Raw genomic sequence first — 20,617 nt, 5'->3', positions numbered from 1 at the left:
AATATAAATATATCAATATATAGACAATGTTTTGGCCTTGGTTTCCAGGAAAATACAATATTCAACTGAAGTCTGAAAGATAGCTGAAATCAATGATGCTTCTGAAGAGGCCACTGGCTAAATTTACATGCATGGTGTAATTTGCCTGTTTATGTTAAGCTGTTTACATGATCCGTTGATACTTGCAGTTGAGCCTCTTTGTTACATGAATAAACCAGTTAACAAAATATTCCTATTCACCTTAGCTGTTCTTTAAATATCTACTGATGCAGCCACCAGTTACCGTGGCCATGTTTGAGGTACCAATACCAGATCATCTGTAATACATGGAATAACAATGAGGAGCAAAGGGGTATTATACAATATTGTACTAATAAAAAGATCTAAAACCAAAACACGCTTTTTAGTCCTAGTAAAATGTGTTGTTTTACTAAGTTACATTGAATTCATGAATAAAAGTGTGAAATCATAAAATAAGACAAAGGGAACAGAAGTACAATACAAAATGACTGGTACATGTACTGAAATGACTGGCATGGTCAATTCCCAATTTACATTTTTATGCCATGACTGCCATCATTCAAGCAATATGTACATGTATCTCTCCTTTTAAATAGAAATGTTCTTCACACTCGCTGTTTCATTCATTCTCATCAGCTCTACTTTGCCGCCATTCATGATGTTAAGCTGCCCTTTAAGAAACTCAACACTTCCTGCAGATGTTTCACAGTAAATGTGACGTGAAAAGATTATTTCTCCTGAACCGCTGGAAGGCTTTTAATGTGGAACAGATGGAGGAATGAGTTTGCATTAACAGCAAACACCAGATGGGGATACATTAGAAAACAGGAAGGATTCTTACTAAAATACGATCAAATCTATATATTTATATAGCATGCCTCAGATTAATGCCTGGCTTTGTCTTCAGTTGAATAAAGGCCTTTGTCCACAATTTGACAATTTACAGTGTAGTACAAATTGGTTATGTTCAGTAAAGAATAACCTATTTTTGATGGATACAATTTGGTCAATACTTAAAAAGTGCAGAGGTTTGACCAAACCCTATTTACACTCAAGCATTTATAGACATACTTGAGTGTGCTCTCTACAAAACTAGAAAGACAGCGTTTTGAATTATGATACATGATACATAGATGAACGTGTTGTGCAGCGATGGAAAAACAAATAATACACTTAAAAAAACACACACACAAAAAGCTGAAAGGCAGTTACAGTATAGTTTCCTGAGGGCAGCTGCATTTGTTGGAGGGTTAATGAATGCCAGAAACAGGCTTGTGTTGTTTGGTGAACATGATAGATTAAAGAAAGATTGGCGAACGATTGCTTTTGCATACTGTTCCCAACAACACCCTTTCACCTCCTACATGTAACCCATAGCTCAGAGACAACCCATCTGTTTCTCCATTCCCAGGGTGAAACCAGCCTTGACAGAGCTGGCTAAGTCTTCCAAAAGTGACCTTTCTGGGAAGACACAGTTGGCTTTGTGTAGATCCCTATCTATCAAAATCACTGCCTCTGTGTTGTGTACTCAAATTATCCGTCTTTCTTACCGAATCATAATGCTCATTTTTACTTTCTGGTTCTCCCCCTCTCCTCTTTCCCTTCATTCTGTGCCTCCCTCCCCCTTATTCCACCCTCCTCATTTTTAAAAGCCACATGCTCCCAGCCCGTCTGGCTCAGTTGCACCCTGCCAATGAAGGGCTTTTTATTGGGCTGAGATTGAGTGCAGCCAAGCAGGGCCTGGCTAGGGCCTCGCAGCCCCCCCCCCCCACCACTGCACAGACCACTCCACATGCCTGTTCTGGTCTGGTCCTGTCGCCCAGAAGGAGATTACTTGTCTCTGCTGCCCTTAATTGCCGACAGCAGCTGAAAAGAGCCAGAGAGAGAGACATTGTAGAGAGAGGAGAGGGAACAGTGTTGGCTTGTTGAACTGTTACTTGACAAGCTTGGATTCAAAGGTTTGTGTTTCTGCTATCAAACCCTGGCTCTGTATTAGTTGGTTTTATTAAGATAGATGTTGTTTTCATCAAATGTTGGAATGAATCATACAGTATACAGAACGAAGCTGATGTGTTGAAGGAAAGCTGATGAAAGACTCGTATGAAGTATGAACCTCAGTACACGTTGCCTTATTATAAGGATAAGGTAAGAGCAATAGGGCCACTGTGCCCTCTCCCTGCCCTCTGTGCCACTGTTATTTTATCATAGCCAAAGGCTTCCTTCCAGCAGCCTGTGCCCCATTGTCCCTTTTTACTTTTTCCAATGAATTTGTGAATTTCATATTATTACAGTTGGTTATTGTTGAATCCCCTCTGGCTGGATCCCAGCGAATTAAATAGTGAACAATTTATTGAATTGGCAGTCCCTGAAGAAGCTTGTGAAGCTTTATGAATGCTTCACCTCCTTATTTTCCTGTCTAGTATTTTGTGTGTGGTTATTCATTCAGCTGGGCTCTTGTAAAAATGTTTTCAATCCATATTTACAGCATGTTTTTTCCTTAACTCCCACTCATCTGATTAAGCACATATTATTTAAGCATCGTTTTCTAGCCTGAAAATAAAAAGATGCTTCAATTTAAATAGTTTGTGCACATACTGGTTTTCCATCCTTTGGCTGATTAAACTGATTAACCACAAAATATTTTTACTGATATTTGGCTGAAAATCACCTACTGAATAATGGTTCATGTAGAGACAACTTTTTAAAGGAATAGTTCCACATAGTAAGGACAATGAGATAAACGTGTTGTTTTTACACTTCAGTTTTTGTATGGAATAATCAAGCAACGCTATAACAAGCTTTAGAGGTGTTTGAGCTGGCTATTTCCACCTGTTTTTCTTTATGCTAAGCTAAGCTAACTAAACTCCTCCTCTTAGATTTATCATGAGTTGGCACAGTGGCAACGTTGAAGTGTATTTGTATTTATTTTCTGATTTCCCAGTTTGGAAGCCAGCCATGAAGTAGAGGCATTTCTTTGTTAAACACAAGCCAATTGCCAGTGATGTTTATGAGCAAACAGAAGCTGCACAGTCCTTGTCTCACAATTGTCTGACTTCTAACTCTGAGTAAATTAGCCTGAGGCAACCAACCAGTGATACTCTATTCCCACTGAGGCATTTTAATGCACCTGTCAAAAGAACTAAACATACACCCTCAGATCTCTCCCATGTCAAACACACCGGCCCCCCTACCCAGAATGCCCTAGGGCTGTAACCCTGACCTTTCATGCAAAGAAACTAGTACACTAACGACTCAAATCACTCTTAACTGAATTAACTGTGATGTCATTGTCACCTATAGTGGTTTGACGTAATTCCACATAACAACTTTTTAATTCAATACTTGTGTTTCCCAACAAGCTCAGCCTAATTCCAATTTGTAAGCAGGTCCACTCTGACTACATTAGATCCTTCCTGATGAATATGGAGGGCTTTAGCAAACCTCCTTGTCACACAACCACAATGTTTCGTGCCCTTTTGATTAACATGGAATGGAAACAATTAGGTGGGGGAGGTAGTGAGGCAAAGCAGCACATTCAACAGCTTTAAATGCTAATTAGCTAATGGAGGATGAAAGAGGAGGCAACTGGCGGGGTTTCACATGAATACACGCTAACCCAGGCTGCAGCTACGCTTGTTTTATCTGAATTTAGTGAGACCACCACCATTTTGTTTCCTCGAGTACCTCAGACAATACAGCCATCTTGTGCAACGTGAGATTTTTTGTAATGATCTCAAATGAGGCTGAACTCATCTTTTCCAGAAGTGCCTCATGTTGCTTTCTTCCTTCTGAATCATCTCCTATTCACACTTTTAATCACTATTTATACTATTTTTCTTCTCTCATCACTTCTTATGTCATTATTCTTAGGTCAAAGAAATATTCTCATGGTATTTGAAGTTCTGTGTCATTTTTTATGAGCTTTTTGTGCTTTTCCAGGGCCTGCAGGCTCACCACTTATACACAGGCCCTTTTCAGACATAGAATACATAACATTGCTGGCTTAATCATGCTGTTCGTCGTGCACGGCTTTTTGTCATGCAGAGATACTGTAGTTGTATTTTACGTTAACCTTTCTTTCACATCAGTTTCACAATTTAACTTATTAGAGAGCGAATTCAGGTGCCTGTTTTGACATGCACAATCACCGAATGACAGGACTTTAAGTGGGGACTTTAATTTAATTTTAATGCTTTCATGCTGAAAAAAGAATTTTGCTGGATATTCATTTATTCAACATTTGGCATGAATGAAATTTGAAAATGCTGGTATTATTACTACCGGTAATCACCTCTGCTCCCGTTGCACTCTGGGGAAAAACGTTTTATAGACTGATCTGATATGACAAGATATTAATCTCAACAACTTAAAATTGTCTTTTTCACTGTGTTTTGTAGTTTATTGAACACTTTATGTACATAAATGAGTAAAATAATCAAGTTATTGGAACAAGACGCACATCTGTCTCTCTCTGTATGTTAATTTTGTGTTCTGCTGCAGCCTTCATGTTAATCTGGCGGCATTTAATTCTGACTGGTGCTGTGATGAAAGTGATACAGAAATGTTATAAGGTCCGGCCAAGTAAGATGGCTTTTGCTATTTTTATGTAAAAGTGACCAGGGCCATGTCAACCATAAACCCAAAATGTTAAATTGTCATCACATTAACATAAAAGGCATACATGCTTAAAGCGGCTATAGGATGTGTTCGACAAACATTTGACCGTTTTACACCAGACTGTTAAGTTTAGTCCCTGGTCATTGCCTCTCGCACAGGACCCAGGTTGGTAACTGTAGTTCCAATTGAAACACTGGTAAACCATACAGTTATGTCCGATTTTGTATAAATCTAACAATGAATGACGCTGACTAACAGGTCTTTAAAAGTAATCACTGGGCATAATGCTAAATCACTCTGGATTAAGTGTCATTCTAAGTGTCTAACATGGACACAATTAGGCTGCTCACCTTAGTAAGCCATTTGAGAAACATCCCCTGGCCTTAACAGTTAACAGGATTGATCTTTACATTGTAGGTGGAAATTAATGTTCCCTCTGACTAGTTAAAAAAAGAAGGGATTCCTTCTTTCTACTCTGATCTGTGTTAATTGCTACAGTGGGACGCTAGTTCCTCAACTGAAAAGGGCTGTATGAATTTGGTTGGACACTGATTGTCTGAGGTTATTCTATGTATTTCTTACTGTAAACAAAAGTCCAAGACCAAAGCAATGTGTTAGTCTGTTCTCTGAATACTTTTTAACTTCCTTACCCTGTCTGAGGCACTCAGCCCCAACCCCATTGGTTCCCACTTAAGACGTAAATCTATAAAAACGCGGACAAACAGGCCTGCAACTTGTTGTTTATGTTTTTGCAATGAATCAATTAACCTCTTAAAATGACCATCACAAGGTCAAAGCTCACATCTTCAATCTGCTTGTTTGGTCTAACCAACAGTCGAAACTTTATTAATTCATCAAAATATTTTTTCTCTTGATCAACTAATTGATTAGTCAACTAAAGCTAAGGCTAAAGATCAGACTTGAGCTACATAGTCAATAGTTTGACGGTAAGATAAATTCATTGTTGGTTTAGAGGTACCCTGTGGAGTTTTTGACCACTATTAGTGCTATGGGGAAATTATTTTTTTCAGAGTGGTTGTTCTCACGTGTGCGAGAGGATGCACGAGCACGTGGCAGACGTGATGCACATTCCTGACAATGGTTTCACACGTCACTCAATGATTTATTGCTGAATGTAACCAGAAACTTTGTTTGCTTACAAGAAAACTCCACATGGCACCTTTTGATCTTTTCATGGTATTTGATGACATTAAGAAAAATATAGACCGCTGCCAGCCTCGATCCTATAACACAACATTTCTGGACTCAGCCTTCATCTTGTTTAACCCCTTCTAAATCACAGATAGTTTTGTTGAAGGGCTGTCAGGAATTTATAACTTGGAGACCGCACACTTGATGGGAAGACCTAAGTTAATTGGAATCACTCTGTTATTTTGAGGGAAGAATCAAGGGTCTCTTTTAGGGTCCCCACAAGTGTCTAACGACTTTGAGTGTTTACATATTTCATCACTCACCAGTGTATTACACTCAAGTCGTCATGGACTGTAATCTGAAATAAACATCTTTATCATCGCTCCCCAGTTTGTCACGGACCATACAGATGAGTTGCCGACTCTGTTGATTTCCCTTAAAAGCCCCAAATTTGTCACAACCTTCACTGCTCCTTTGAGGGAGATAGAGCGACTGTGAAAAGAGAGCGAGGAGAAGGGGGGTAAAGCATGCTGTCATGAAAAGAGCCGCTTCCTGGCTGGCTAGATGCAATCATGGACACTATCTGATAGCGCTGGAGGAAATTGGATGAGCTGAGAGCCGTTGGCTGCCAGTGATGGGAAAGATGACTCCTTTGTCACTGTGTCAGTCAATTCCCTACTCTCACCTGAGAGACCAATCAATAACACAGGGAGAGAGAAGGTTTCTCTTATCTTTATGCTCCTGTTTGCTGTGGGCTGCTGTCAATTATGTGCTGTAAAACACCCTCTTCTTCATAGGAATGTGATATGTCATGTTGTATGGTATGCATAAATATGTCATGGATGTGGTTAAATGTCAGATTTAGAAGAATGTTCTTGATGAATTATGATATGTTTGAAGTTACAGGACGTGTAATAGATGAGCGCATAAATATTGTACACATGGGCTCAACATTTGTATTTGTATGATTCTATACTGTCTGTTTGATATTGTGCATACATACAATATTGCATCTGAATAAGTCTGGATAGCATGGATTTTGGTGCTGGTTGAAATTAATTCTGTCTCATTTTTACAGCTGGCAAGTGGTGCAACTGCTCTCATTAGCAACTGCATCGTTAGTTGTGAATTATAGCACATAAGAACCAAAGAGACTCTAACTATCAGTTGCTGTCAGGCGTGTAGTATTACATCAGGCATGGAGGACATCTCGCATGATGTAGGTGTATAAACAAGAACATTCACTGAATGATTCATAACCGTGATACCAGACATCATGAGCTTTAACATATTCTGTGCACAATATGGCCATGCTAGTTCTCTGTAAGATGATGCTAAACTGTTCTTTTCTTTGTTCGCCCTCCCTACTGCAGTTCCCTGATACCTGTGAGGAGTCGGCTTCCCCATTTGTCTTCATATGCACCAACCCCCAGGAGCTACTGGTGAAATTCCCCATGAAAGGGAAGCACAAGATATGTAAGTCCTACTTCTTTCATGAAAGTGGAAGTGGAGTGGATGAAATTAGCCTGAGCCGACTAAGGATTTTTTATGTCTTTATTTTTTATCAGCTTCCTCCTCTGCACTTGTATGCTCACATGCATACATAAATGGACATGTAAAAGAGTGATAATTCTGAGCGTGGGCTCTGATTACTATATTTTCATTAATATAACAACATTGCACACACAAACACACAAAGCGTTCTCTCACGTACACATAAACAGATCCTCTCTGAGAGCCATCTGTAAAGACAGGGTTTTGCTGTCAGGTTGCCTGGGGGACAAGCCAGGCCTGGATGTGCAATGTTGTTGCTGTATTGTGTGATTTATAATAGGAGTCAAACACATTTTCCCTCTGCTGCCATAGATGCTGCTGCAAAATGATGTACCTGCAAGCTCTTTTGTTAATATTTCAAAACCCTCTAAAGAGTTTAGAGGACTGTTTATGCAGCTGTGCCTCTTTCAGACCTTTCCAGATCGATGAAGATGGCTTTTTGGGAGGCTCAAGGTAAAATGTAGCAGGACATTTGCCCTTTTTTTATTTAGTTTTTCGACTGAAATGGTTGTGATGACCTTGTCTGCATTTTTTTTTAAATAAGGGACCGTTGAAAAGCTTCAAAAGGTTTAGCACAGACCTGAACAGTCTCAAATAAAATGAAGTGCTTGTCCAATTGGATGTCAGCTGGTCTTGAAAAATGTGTTGAATTTGATTACTGATATAGAAGTTTTCAGGACATTGCATTTAAAATATGAAAAATTAAGCTGCTCATGTGCTCCTGTACTTTTATTTCATTTTCACTTATTAAAGGTGCGATTTATCGAGAAATCCAACATGACAAGTACCATGATACAGAGTGAACAACAAAACAGCAAGTAATGTAACTAACGTTAGCTAAGTTGTGGGTAAACAAACTGTCGCTACAGTTGTTTCTGCAAAGCTAACACTTTTCACTTTTCTTTCACTTCCTTTTTGTCCAACTGCCTTTCCAGCTCTGGCTCTCACGTGTAATTTGATATACTTATTCTGAGCCAAACATACATACAAACCATCACTACCACCACAAATTTTCTGACACATCTTTAGTAATGCTGTCTGGAGACTGCTATCCTTATTTCAGTTAAACTAGCATTTAATATCTTGAGATTAACAACACAAAACCCCCACATAATGTAACAAATTGACATGTAAGAGCATTATATCCCAAATATGGACAAAGACCACCAGTTGATAATTCTGAATATACTACACTGGATGTAGGACACCTGTAAAATATTTTTAATATTAGGGTCCCATCACATAAATCAGATCAAATAAAGTATTTCAGAATACCACAAATCTGCAAAATAATAGCAAAGTTATCAACCCATCTTTTAATAAAATAAATGTTACATACAGTTTGTTGATCTGTTGGATTAATTTGCATGTCTTCATTCGATGCATATGTACAGTTTTGCATGTATTGCATGCTATTTTCATGTAGCATTCATTGATTTCAATATGCTCCCTGCTGTACCTGTTAAGTCTGTTATCTGGATTGGTTATCCTGACATACTGGACCTACACACTCCAGCATGACTTATTCTTCTGTCACCAGCTAGCTTTTCACTATCTCACCATCTTGCTCCCTCGCCCCCCCACTTCCACCTCAATTCCCACTGCATCTCACGGGTCAAGGCATTGCCGCTCATCTTACTCAGGGGGGCTTAGCACAAGTATTTTTTGCTCTCCCAGCAGCTTACACTGACAAGATCCGCTTGTCACTGACATTGCCAACCATCTCATGCCTCATCAGAATGAGCAAGAAAAGTGTACAGTTTCCTGCTTTTCCATTCCTTTCAGCAGACTTAGTGCTTCATTACATAACAATGATGATTTCTGTTTTTTTTTTGTTTTTTTTTCAGCGCCTTGGTAATACGTAAAATATGTATTGTGTGACTCATGAGACCGATTATTTCATCAAGTAAATTCTGTACTCATGTTGCGGAAAATGGGAGTGGGAGCCTTGATAAATATGCTGATAGCAAACGAACACAGGGCTTAAAGCAAGAAAGTTTTCTGTGCCTGAAATGTGTTCGTGGGTTACGACAAAGATGAAGGGTCGGGGGCAAGAGCGTAACTTGTTGTTGAAAAGTGGGGCTCAGATTAGGAGTGTGACATATACTTAGCTAATGACACATGAGGAAACACAATACTGACTTCACAAGAACAAGACGAGAAGATACTTGTACACTGTTTAGAAGAAATTTCAGTGTGGAAATACGTATATGATGATGATAATTTCATGCATTCTGGTTGCATTCATTTCATGCATTTCTGCCACCCCATATAATAGGTGATAAATAAAAAAATAGGTGCTGGGCAGTATGGCCAAAAATGTTATCAAGATAAATATTTCAATATTCGATATAGATAATTATCATTATAAATGTCAAATCATTATTTCTTTCAAGTTTAAAGGCTGATTTTGCTGAGCGAAAGTTGAAGAAACCAGACAGTTAATTGTGGTTTTAAACATTTTTTATGGTGAGAACAAACACTTGATGCCAAACAGTGGATCACTTCAAATATCTGAGGTAGAACATTCAAAACAAATATGATAAAATATTTTGGTAACACTTTCTATGAAGGTGACTTATGCATATATTTATAACACAATATAATGCGTCCATAAGACATTATAACAATTGTTATAATCACTTACAAACATGCATTAGGCGCTATAGCAAAGTTCATGACGTATTATGACCTTTTGATTTAATGTTTTATAACTAATAGTAATACCAGTTTATATCAATGTGCGGCAAGAATCTCCGACCATGTTCCATAACACATTATAACCACCGACTCTGCCTCTTTATAAATACACTTTAGTCACCATTTAGAATTAGTGATATAAAATGGAATAATAGCTTATAGTAATGTTTAAAGTTATATAGCATGTCTTTGTTTGCTTTAAGTAAAGTGTTAAAATATCTATCCCTGTATAATATATTACAGGTGGACATAATACCATATGAACTAATTATAAGACCTTATAACACGTAATTGTTTGCTTTAAGTAAAGTGACACACATTTTTACGCAGGAAAACAACTTTTATTTACGTTTCTTCACTTTATGAACAATCTGTATGAATTTTGAACATTTTGCAGTTTAGCACAAAAACACAACATAATTAGCGTTACATCAAGAACACCCATTGTCAGGGTGGTGAAAGATCACTCAAGAGAAGACCTGTTGCCGACCAACATCATGTAAGAAGAGGCTCAGATATTGTCACAGATGAATGGCGAGCCTATGGACAGTCCCTAACAGATGCAGTGGACAATTAAAGACAACCACTTCTTGCCGCACATTGACATAAACTGGTATTACTATTAGTTATAAAACATTAAATCAAAATGCGCCTAATGCATGTTTGTAAGTGATTATAACAACTGTTATGTTTTATGGACGCATTATATTGTGTTATAAATATATGCATTAGTCATTATAGCGATGACCTTCATAGAAAGTGTTACCAATATTTTTTCAACAATTATGCATGAGTAAAATTAAGTTTCTTTAACAAAATAAATATCTTATATAGATATATATGTATAGATAAATATGCTAATTTGTTTGTTATTCAAATGAACAAAATCAAACATTTATTGAACATTTGTTATTGTTGTATTGCCAAGCCCTACTGGTACTCCCCATTCACATGTTGTCGTGTGTATCGGCTGTCACTAGGGCTAATGTTAGTGTATTCATTATAATTTCAGATAATAGTATACTATATAACTGACCACTAGTACAATATTAATTCCAGTTGACAAAACAGCAGTTTCATTTTTGTGGGTAGTTTTCATTCATTAAACCCTTATCTACATGGTGGTCAGTCTCTAATTAGTTAATGGGTCAATAATCATTCATGCAGAACAACAAGTTCAACATTTTGTTTTATATTAGCTTAACTACAGTTATCACAAAAAAAGCTACTACACATTGACCTTTTGAGCAACACCTTAATCGATCCAGTAGAAACTTCCATGCCCTAGTGTCCACAGCCTACAATAGCCAATGAGTGTCAACATAGTCAGGCAGTACCAGGCCGTCGTTTATACACCGAGCCACCAAGTGTGCTGAGGACTGGTGCTTCATACACACATTTCACGCAACAGTTTTAAAAAAATTTTCTTTATTATGTTTAATAATAATAAATTGTCAAATATAAAATGTCCCGTGCCGGAATTCCAGCACAGCAAAGAACCTTTCCCCCTGCTAACAGCAACAAGCTTTAATATGACAAAATATCAACCTGTCAAGTATTAACCACTGAAGTTTAAGAAACTACAGAAATTCAAGTCTGTTTTGTCTGCACAGTCTGTCAGATGATAGCTGGGATTTTAGTCCTGGTTTGTATTGTTTGTTGTTTATTTACATCCCCATTAGCCACTACTCTTCCTGGGGTATACAGTGGGCTACATACAGTTCAAATACACATAACTGCTCTAATCCCCATACATTTATCAATCAATCAAGTTTACTTGTCACGTGTACTCGTATAAGGTACAATCACGGTGAAATGTAAACCTGCCAGTTCCTTCAATTTGTGCACTTAAAGAGTTTAAATTAGTAATAAATATGTGTATGATTGGGGGAGGTGGGGCAGTCTTATGCAGTGACCTAATTTAGGATCCTAGTGGCCTGAGGATAGAATCTCTTCCTGAGCCTCTCAGTGTGTAAAACACTAAATTGATTCATAAATCTGTTGGTTTGCCAACTAGTGATGAAAAATATATTGGTCTAATTGCTTTACTAGAGGTTTGTATTTCTTCACTTGCCATTTTTTTTCTTCTGCATTTTGGGCTTGTAAATGTGCTACTGTTAATGTTTTATATGAATGGGGATTGTTTTGATTTGTGTCATTGGCAAGACAAATGAATAAGCTGAAAGCTGCATGATGCTGCTGTCTAGCATGTTGTTTCTCGTTTCGATCGGGAGCACTAGCAAAATGCTTTGCTTTATTGACAGTTTAGTAATAGCTGGAAGCTTGAAAGGTTGGAGAAGCACATCTGTATATGGATGAACTTTATTGGATTCATTTGGCAATTATCAAATAATGTGATGCCTCTCTCGCCAGCCAGTTTTACAGTTGGCTTTGTAGATAATATGCTTGGCTATGCTAGATGCAAACTCAGGTTGATCAGTCATTGCTCTGTGGAGGAGTCTGTGACATTTAAAATGGCTTACAGCCAAGACTCACTCCCTATAATAAGGGATGTCCATTATGGTTTATGGTCACATCCTGTGAACATTTGTATCACTGTGTGTGTGCTTCTGTGTAAGCTGAAGGTCAGTCTGGGTGTTGAAAGCTATTTGGCTCACTGACATGAACCCACATCTCCTTTTTCCCTTGCTTATAGCTATCCTTCACCCCTCCCCGCAACCCCCCCACCCATGTTTTTAGTAGCCCGACCTCCTCTGTATGGCGTGGCTATGTACACACAGCTAGAAAAGTGAAACACAACTCATATACCACTATGTGTTAGAATGCGTCTAAATGACTGGACCCTGTCAAAAACGGTTTCATGACATCAGCTATAGATGTAAAAACACTAAATGATGTCAATTATAACCCTCATCTTAACAACTGATATTCCAAATTATGGAGAGGTTGGTCGTCTTTAGTCTGAGAAAAAATATGACACAGTGGACAATTCATTATCTGTAGAATGTAGAGATCCTTGACTGAACTGACAATTATGTTTAATTTTATGACTAGAATCTGGACAAATGTGAACAAGATCCTGTAGTCTGGTGGGAATCTAAGCGCAATCTATTGTAATTGATTCAGTGTGTGATGGCGACTCTTTTGCATAGTCAGAAAGGTAGTTTGTTCCTGACATAAGCCAATCCTATTCCATCCCCTTTGTCATTTTAAACTGCATATAGCTAGAGATGTGTCTGTTCCTTGAACGCACAAAAGAAATCTACATTTCTATAGGCTAGACTTCTGAATTTATTTAGGCTTAATGTTGCTTCTTCTTCTTCCAAGTGATTGAAGCCAGAACTTTGAATCACTGTCTAAATCAGCTTAAAAAGGTAGACATGCTGGGACTGTTGTATCTGAATGAGGCAGAAGCTGCTACTTGCTGTTCTGCAGAACAAACCATTAGGTAACCTGAGAATTATGTTTGACCTTCCTATTACGATTGCTTCCAAGCATGAAAAGTGCATACCCAGACTAATGTTCCATGAGTGAATCAAATGGCTTTAAGCCTTGTTTAAAGAGTGCTGGACCAGCAAGAAAGAAAAACGTACTAAAGTACTTCTATGTTCAACTGACAAAAGCACCGAATTAGTCAAAGGACAGCAACAGTTCAGAATCAGTCTATAGAGTACTGAAAAGGTGCTTGATAAACTCAAGTCATCTATTGCATTTTGTTTAATCTTGGCATAATTTGTCAGGCTTCAAAGTAGGTGATAATAAATGCATTTATCTTGTGCAGAGTTTAAAGATTCTGAGGTTTATCCAACATAATGCCAAGCAATACATTCAAATATGCGTAAATTAATCCCTGTAATCACATACAGTATTTCTCATAGAACATGCAGAAGGAAAGGAAGTAATTGTTTCCCAGTATAGAAACAAAACAGAATGTCCTTTAACAGCGTTCAAAGAAGAAAAGGTCATTCCCAGCTCTACACTCAGTTTGGTGGTGAATGTATAACCCATGTGATATTGCATATGCATTCCGTGAGTCTTTGTGAATATTGGCTTATCTTTTTCTATAAAGATTAGGCACATTGATGGCTCTCCAGCAGAAACAAAAGAGCTCTCTTTTGCTGAGGTTTGATCCAACTACAGGGAAGAGAAATCATTCATATAATTGCTAAGATGAGAAATTCAGCTCCAGCAGCTGGTCATGATGAGATCTTTTTTATCTCTAGTACCGTAAGTCATTGACATATATAATCTCAACATCACTGGGGACTGAAGTCATTTTAAAGGACCTCAAGGTCGACAAAGTAGTTCTCCTGTCTTAAGCCTGGGGGACCATGCTTAAGACAGTTTTCTTCCATTTCTTCAGATTGTCTATTCTGATGTACAGCCAAATTCAGCTATGTTTTAATAGCCATTCAAACAGTTGTCAAGAGCAAACTGATTTGGAATAGTCCTCATTTTTTGCAATGTTTATAATGATGTTTTATTATCCAAAGATTTCTACTCACCCAGTATCTTATTTTTGGAAACTGTAATACCATAGTTGCTGATTGTTGAACATGGATGGACATGTACTCTTGATATGTTAAATAGGTTTAGATTATCTAAAGAAATTTTAATTTCCTCACCATTACTGATGGACAGTGTTCTAACATCCACCATCTTCTTTGTTTCATTATCTGTTCAGTGGTGTAAACAATATAAAGAGGCTGTGGTTGATAAAGTTTCTAGACTCCAAATATTTTATTTTGTCCAACTGGCTGTCACCAGCAATAAGGAATTGCTTAAATGTGCACAATGTCAGTAGTATAAGTGTAAGTGTAAAGGTCAGAGAAAACAATGAGCTGGGTAATTATAGGACAATTGCACCAATTTACCACTGTCTAACTAGAGGAAATTGTTTAGCTGTTTTATTTGGAAGTAAACTGCTACAAAATTTAGCCTTCATTTCTCATGTCTTGTGAGCAGACAGTGCAATTCAGTCGGTCTTTATCATGTGTCATTACATGATGACATGTGCATGTTACACATTCTCAACCTCTTAAATGGCCATGGGTCCTTAAAGTTATAAAACTTAGGAATTCAGTCCTAGTTGATTTGGCAGCACTTGTGGTTACTGGTGGTAACAGCAAGTGCTGTTCAATACTATAACAAATACTCATTGAGCAGCTAATTTCTGAGAAATACAAAAGATGAGCCACTGGTGTATGAGTTTACAGTGCAGCCAAACAAACTCAATGTTGTTTTAATAAAGAAGTCTGTCAATATTTGGTCATTTTTTAAACATGCCATCAGCAACATTGATAAGATTTCCACACATAGCAATACACAGTGATAGTGTGTTACTTTGTTGAGGAGTTGGAGGGATGCAGCCTGTCATCTGCAGTTATTCGGCTTAATGCTTTACGACACTACGTCACAAGACTCTTCAGCAAGATAACATTAGCTATAAGAAGCTAGCTCGGTGTTCTCAATATGGATTTCATGGCAGAGACTGGGAGAAAACGTCAGAGGAAGTGAGAAAGAGAAAAAGACAGTGACCGAGCAAGTGTAAATTTCAGACTGGCTTTTACTCATTGGTTTGAGCTTAGAGTTGAAAGGATGAAAGACAGATGCCGAGCTTGCCGCCTTTCTGTTGTCACATTTGTTTGATGTTTGGCTGTGTTAGCAAAGTTGTCAACTTGCTAATTTTGTTTATAAGTAATGTAATCATAACAAATGCACCTGTACTGCTGTCCTTAGTTACGACAGCGGTGAATTACACTCTGTTAGGGGTGCCAAATTCCAAAAAAATCTTAATCATACATAATGTTGCTTTAAATATATATTTTTGGGGCATCAGAAAATGTTTTGAGTTCCAGTGGTGAGAAAGAATGTTGTAAGAAGCTTTGGTAACAATGTAGTACATTACAGAGAAATACAAAACAGGAATTATGAGATTTTAAAATACACATTTTTCAAGGGGCCAAGCAAGCTGCCTGTAAACGGCAAGTTGTAATGATTCTGAATGTGTTGGAACAACCAGAAAGGAGACACACTGTACACACTATAACATCACACAAGTCTCATTGTTCAAAACACAGGAATAAAAAACTTCACAAGACCTAATACTCAAAACGATGGATGATGTATATCATAACTTGCTCCTTTCCCCAGTGCTGTAAGCTCCGGTAGGTAGAGCTAATAGGACCGCTAACTGAGCTAACTGAACTAACTAGCTAATGGCACCTAGAGTTAGCAGCAGTGCGCTGGTAAGTGATATCTGTGCTATAAGAAATAAGGTTGGTGTTGCAATAAGTTTGAGGTTTTAATTTGTTGGTTTTGTGACTACCCAACTAATGAAAAGTTTGTCAATTAAGAGGGCAGCCCTAATTATAACACATATAATACAACATCATCACATACTTATTCACTAGTGTATCCATGTGCCCTGTTTAAACATACAGGCCACTGAAATCCAATTCCATACATATTAAGCACCATTATGGGAATTGCTTGAAGCTAAATAATCTATGTTTACTTATTCCTGTGTAACAGCCTGGTGCCAAGGGACTAGTGAGTATATATCACAAATAAATGATTCTCCTTTTTTGTTTGTTATGCATTCAGCATCCTATCCCTTGTACACATTGAACCTCCAGCTCTCTTTTCAATCTCATTTGCATTTTCCACACATACATTATTGAGCTGTAGCAATATTTATGGATTTTATATTCCACATATGGAAATAATACCATATATTCCCATTGAAAATATCGTAGTTGAATTTTGCTCTACTAACCATCAGCTGCACTGTTACCCTTTGATTATCTCTTTGTTTTATGTGTGAAATCACAGCACCATGGGATTGCAAATAGAGAAAGCCAATTACCTAACAAATGTCCACCTTCTCTCCTGAGGTGGTCGTAATTTTTTTTCTCCTCTATTTCTCCCCTGTTCTCTTCCTCTCGCATCCACTGCTGGGAGACAGAAAGAGGTTACAGCAACGGAAGTCCTTTTTTGGTTATTTATTCATGGATTTTCCATTTAATATTCATGCCCTTTTTCAGGACTATCTGGGTGCAGAGGAGAATTTTCTGCCTCGGAGGTGGCTGGGTCCAAAAATCAGGTTTCAGCTCCAATGAGCCCAGCGGATGAAGGGAAGAGAGAGAGAGAGGGAGAGATAGATAGTGAGGGAACAAGAGAGTGGGTTTCATGTGTTCTCTAGTAAATGAGAGGCAGGCCTTGAAGGTGACAGGCTGTGTTTATTACTGATCTGTCAGCCGGTTAATGGGGAGAGGAGAGGAGAAGAGAGAGGAGAGAGCTGAGCTGTTGAGCAGAGACCAGAGCACACAGGCATGGGAGCAGGAGGGAGCCCCAAGCAATAAACTTTGCTATACTAGATCTGCTTGTCCTTACAGATTCAGTGGCAACACTCCTGCATGCTGAATTGCATGCACTGCATCCACTGGTAACTAAATTAGGATCTGTAACATAGAGAGTACTTTGCTTTATTGTTGTGAAATTTGTATTTTTCAAAGAACAAACTTGAATGGAAAGGACGTACTGTGTTGTCTTGTGCCCAAATCATACTTTCTGCATCCATTGTGTCCATGTAAATTTTATCAACTGCCCAGAACCGTGTCTACATCCATTCTGAAATAAATCCGGTCCTTTAAATGTCAGAACAAAGACAGATTTGACGTGGAATGTCACGCACTTTAATCTCAACTAAAGCTCTTGTCCCAAACAACTTACACTTGGTTACTTTTCCATTATATACAGAAAGTGCTCAAAAAATGGCTATTAAGAGGGAATTAATTGTTACATTTGCCACAGAGGTTACAGTGTCATGAGGATATCTCAAAAGCATAACAGATTACAATATAATTTGGTGAAAGGGCAAGTGATTAGTTCTTGGTGCAGATAAAGATCCAAGTACGTATCTGGGACTTTGTTGAAGGATACACTAGATTGAGCTGGATAATAAAAATCTAACATAAATTCTGCGTTCCACGATTATCGTTGCGTATTTTGATGTAGATGTGGTTGCAGAGGCAGATTTTAAAAACATTCTATACATTATTAAAATATTTTTCTTTGGATGACGTAGTCTTGACAGAGATATACTTTTCCTCAGAGCTTTGTAGTATTTGATTGCACTTGAGCTCAGAGGTTTTATCAGCTGCCCGTGGTAATGAAACCTCTTGGTTTCCCGTCTCAGTAAAGGGTGAAAAGCCTGTGTAAAGAAATAGCTCTTTGTTGTAGCAATAGATTTGTCTCTCCTTATCTTAACTAAGCATTGCTGCCTTTATCGGTCACTATTACAAAACCCATAGCTATCAGCATTTGACGTGCCAGAGCTTTCTTAAATGGCACGTCTACTACATGAATGGTATTGTTCTTTAATGTAATGTAATTATAATTTTTATCTGAAAAAAAAAAGAAGTAATCATTCAACGTACATGTGGAATGTGTTACAGAGATTAAAATATTCTATAGGTGTATAAGAAACTTACTGTGTCCTTTCTTGAGATGTACTGTAGATGTTACAGTATTGTTGCACAACCCAGTTTTTCTTATGATGCCTGAGGGGATTATACTCCTGAGGTTAAAATTGATTTAGTCTTGAGAAGTACATTATGGATGAAAGTGTAGCACAGTGAGGAATGCCTGTTTCATGCACTCAGCACAGTGAATTTAAAAACACAAGCTTTATAACCAAATAATTTCCACAGTACAAGTGATCTTTTCTTTTTTTAACCAAGAGAGAAAAATAATATATAGATATGGTCATAGTTGTTTTCATGGGCTTTTTAAAGTAAAAAGCTACTCATTCCTCCTCAGTCCACCTTGAACCAGTGTTTGAACATTCAGCTGCTTATCTCCTTCCAAAGCAGCAAACGCGCTATAGTTTCTATTCACATTCTTTATTTATATGGATTGGTGTACATGAATTGAGACACAAAAGGTGCAATAACTTCTCTTATAGGCTTCTGTTAACCACAGTTCTTTTGCAAAAGAATGTCAGGGTTGTTGTTTATATTTGCTGTTTATTATCTCTCTTAACACAGATTACATATGTGCAAATAGAAGTATGTGATACAAAAACAGATTTCAACACATCTTGCCCTGTCTCTTTCTTGACTGGATCCTTATGTTGTGTGCCCACACTTTTCCGTTTTCATTCCCAGATTTCCTTTGTTTTCTCTATTCTGTTCATCTTTTCTCTCCCTTCCTCTTTGTCTCTGTCCAAAGCCTGTCAGAGCAATCAATCTGGGTCAGCGCTGGGGAGGGTGCAGACAGATGTGCTTTGCAATGTGATCGATGTCCTTGATTAGTGAGAGATTACTCCTGTCTGTCTGTCTGTGTGGGTGTGTTCGACTGATTGGGAGAGGTCTGTTTGTTAGCATGAATGCAGTTAGCCTGCTGCCTTGATTTTGTTAATTTGTCGGTTTAGGAATTGAGGATCAATAGGTGGATTATTTGCACAGTTCAAGTAGCTGACAGAGGTGAGGATGTTAAACTGGACATGGCCAATGAATCATTTAAGGTGGTTCAAAAGTGTAAGTGGATGCTTTTCCACCCAACTGCAAAGTGCATTTTACGCCAAAGTCTGAAATGAAACAAAAAAGTCGAGTTCCCAGGAATACTTCATTTTTATCAGTACTGATATTTGACAGTTTAACAAAAACTGACTAATATTCTTTTCTTTCTTTTTTTTAACGTAAATTGCAAAAAAAAAATTCTGAACTTCCATCCGATGTAATTTAACCTAGCCCAGCGTTGAGTGTGAGTGAAAATCATTAGCGGTGTATTGATACTAATAATTGTGTGAAATTTTAGTAGCAGCGGTCATAATTCAGCAGCAGCGATGCGCCGGATATAGGGGAACCATGTCTCTGTCATGTGCACTTAACATTACCTTATTAATTAAAATTTAGATGATCGATTTTCGACATCTGTGTATCGAAAAAAAATCCCATTTTTAATTTACAGTACAAACTTTGTCTGTGAACTATGAGGGCATAAAAACAAATCAAATGTATTAATCGTATTGGAGTTAAAATGTTCAATTAATTGTGTTTTTGATTTTAGGTCAAATTGTCAAGCCCTAATTCTAACCATAATGCACATAATGATAACGCATAAAAGATAAACTTGGCAATGCTCTCTGGGGACAAACTGTGTAATAACCTATGTTTGACATTTGCTGTACTGCAGATTTTAGTTACCAGCCAACATGTAGACATACCAATTAGGGGTGCAGTGATGAGTCAATTAATCGATCAACAGAAAATGAATTGGTAAATTATTAATATCTTTGGGTTTTGGATTATTGTTCAGACAAGAAATTTTAAGACATCACCTAGAACTTAAAGGTGACCCATTGTAGTGCATTTCCAGCCCTATATTATAGTTATGTGACTCCTGTATGGTAGCCCCCCCTCTCCCCCCCAAAAATAGAGCCCACTATTTTCTGATTGGCCAAGACCCTGTGTTTACCAAGCTGTTGTTGGCTCTAAAAAACCACTGGATCCAGTCTTTTTTGATGCTTTCTTCTTTAGGAAAACCGTTTAAATCTTAATTTTCCGTCTCAACCGAAAAGCCCTTTCTTTGCGACATATTGAACAAC

The 20,617-nt window shown here is 37.8% G+C and overlaps 1 protein-coding gene across 2 annotated transcripts in view; it reads left to right on the top strand.

Moving 5' to 3' along the window:
* Positions 1-20,617, top strand: part of trip4 (thyroid hormone receptor interactor 4) — a 76,352-nt gene that overhangs the window by 18,881 nt on the left and 36,854 nt on the right. For both annotated transcript variants that reach the window (XM_038701799.1, XM_038701796.1), the window contains exon 12: positions 7,164-7,266. In XM_038701799.1, coding sequence (XP_038557727.1) covers positions 7,164-7,266 — 103 coding nt within the window. The remainder of the gene's footprint in view (positions 1-7,163; positions 7,267-20,617) is intronic.

The sequence above is a fragment of the Micropterus salmoides genome, unplaced genomic scaffold, assembly GCF_014851395.1.
Source record: "Micropterus salmoides isolate LMB-PRFRI ecotype aquatic unplaced genomic scaffold, ASM1485139v1 Ms_hic_scaffold_6, whole genome shotgun sequence".
Classification (NCBI taxonomy): domain Eukaryota; kingdom Metazoa; phylum Chordata; class Actinopteri; order Centrarchiformes; family Centrarchidae; genus Micropterus; species Micropterus salmoides.
This window is presented reverse-complemented; position numbering and strand designations above follow the sequence as displayed.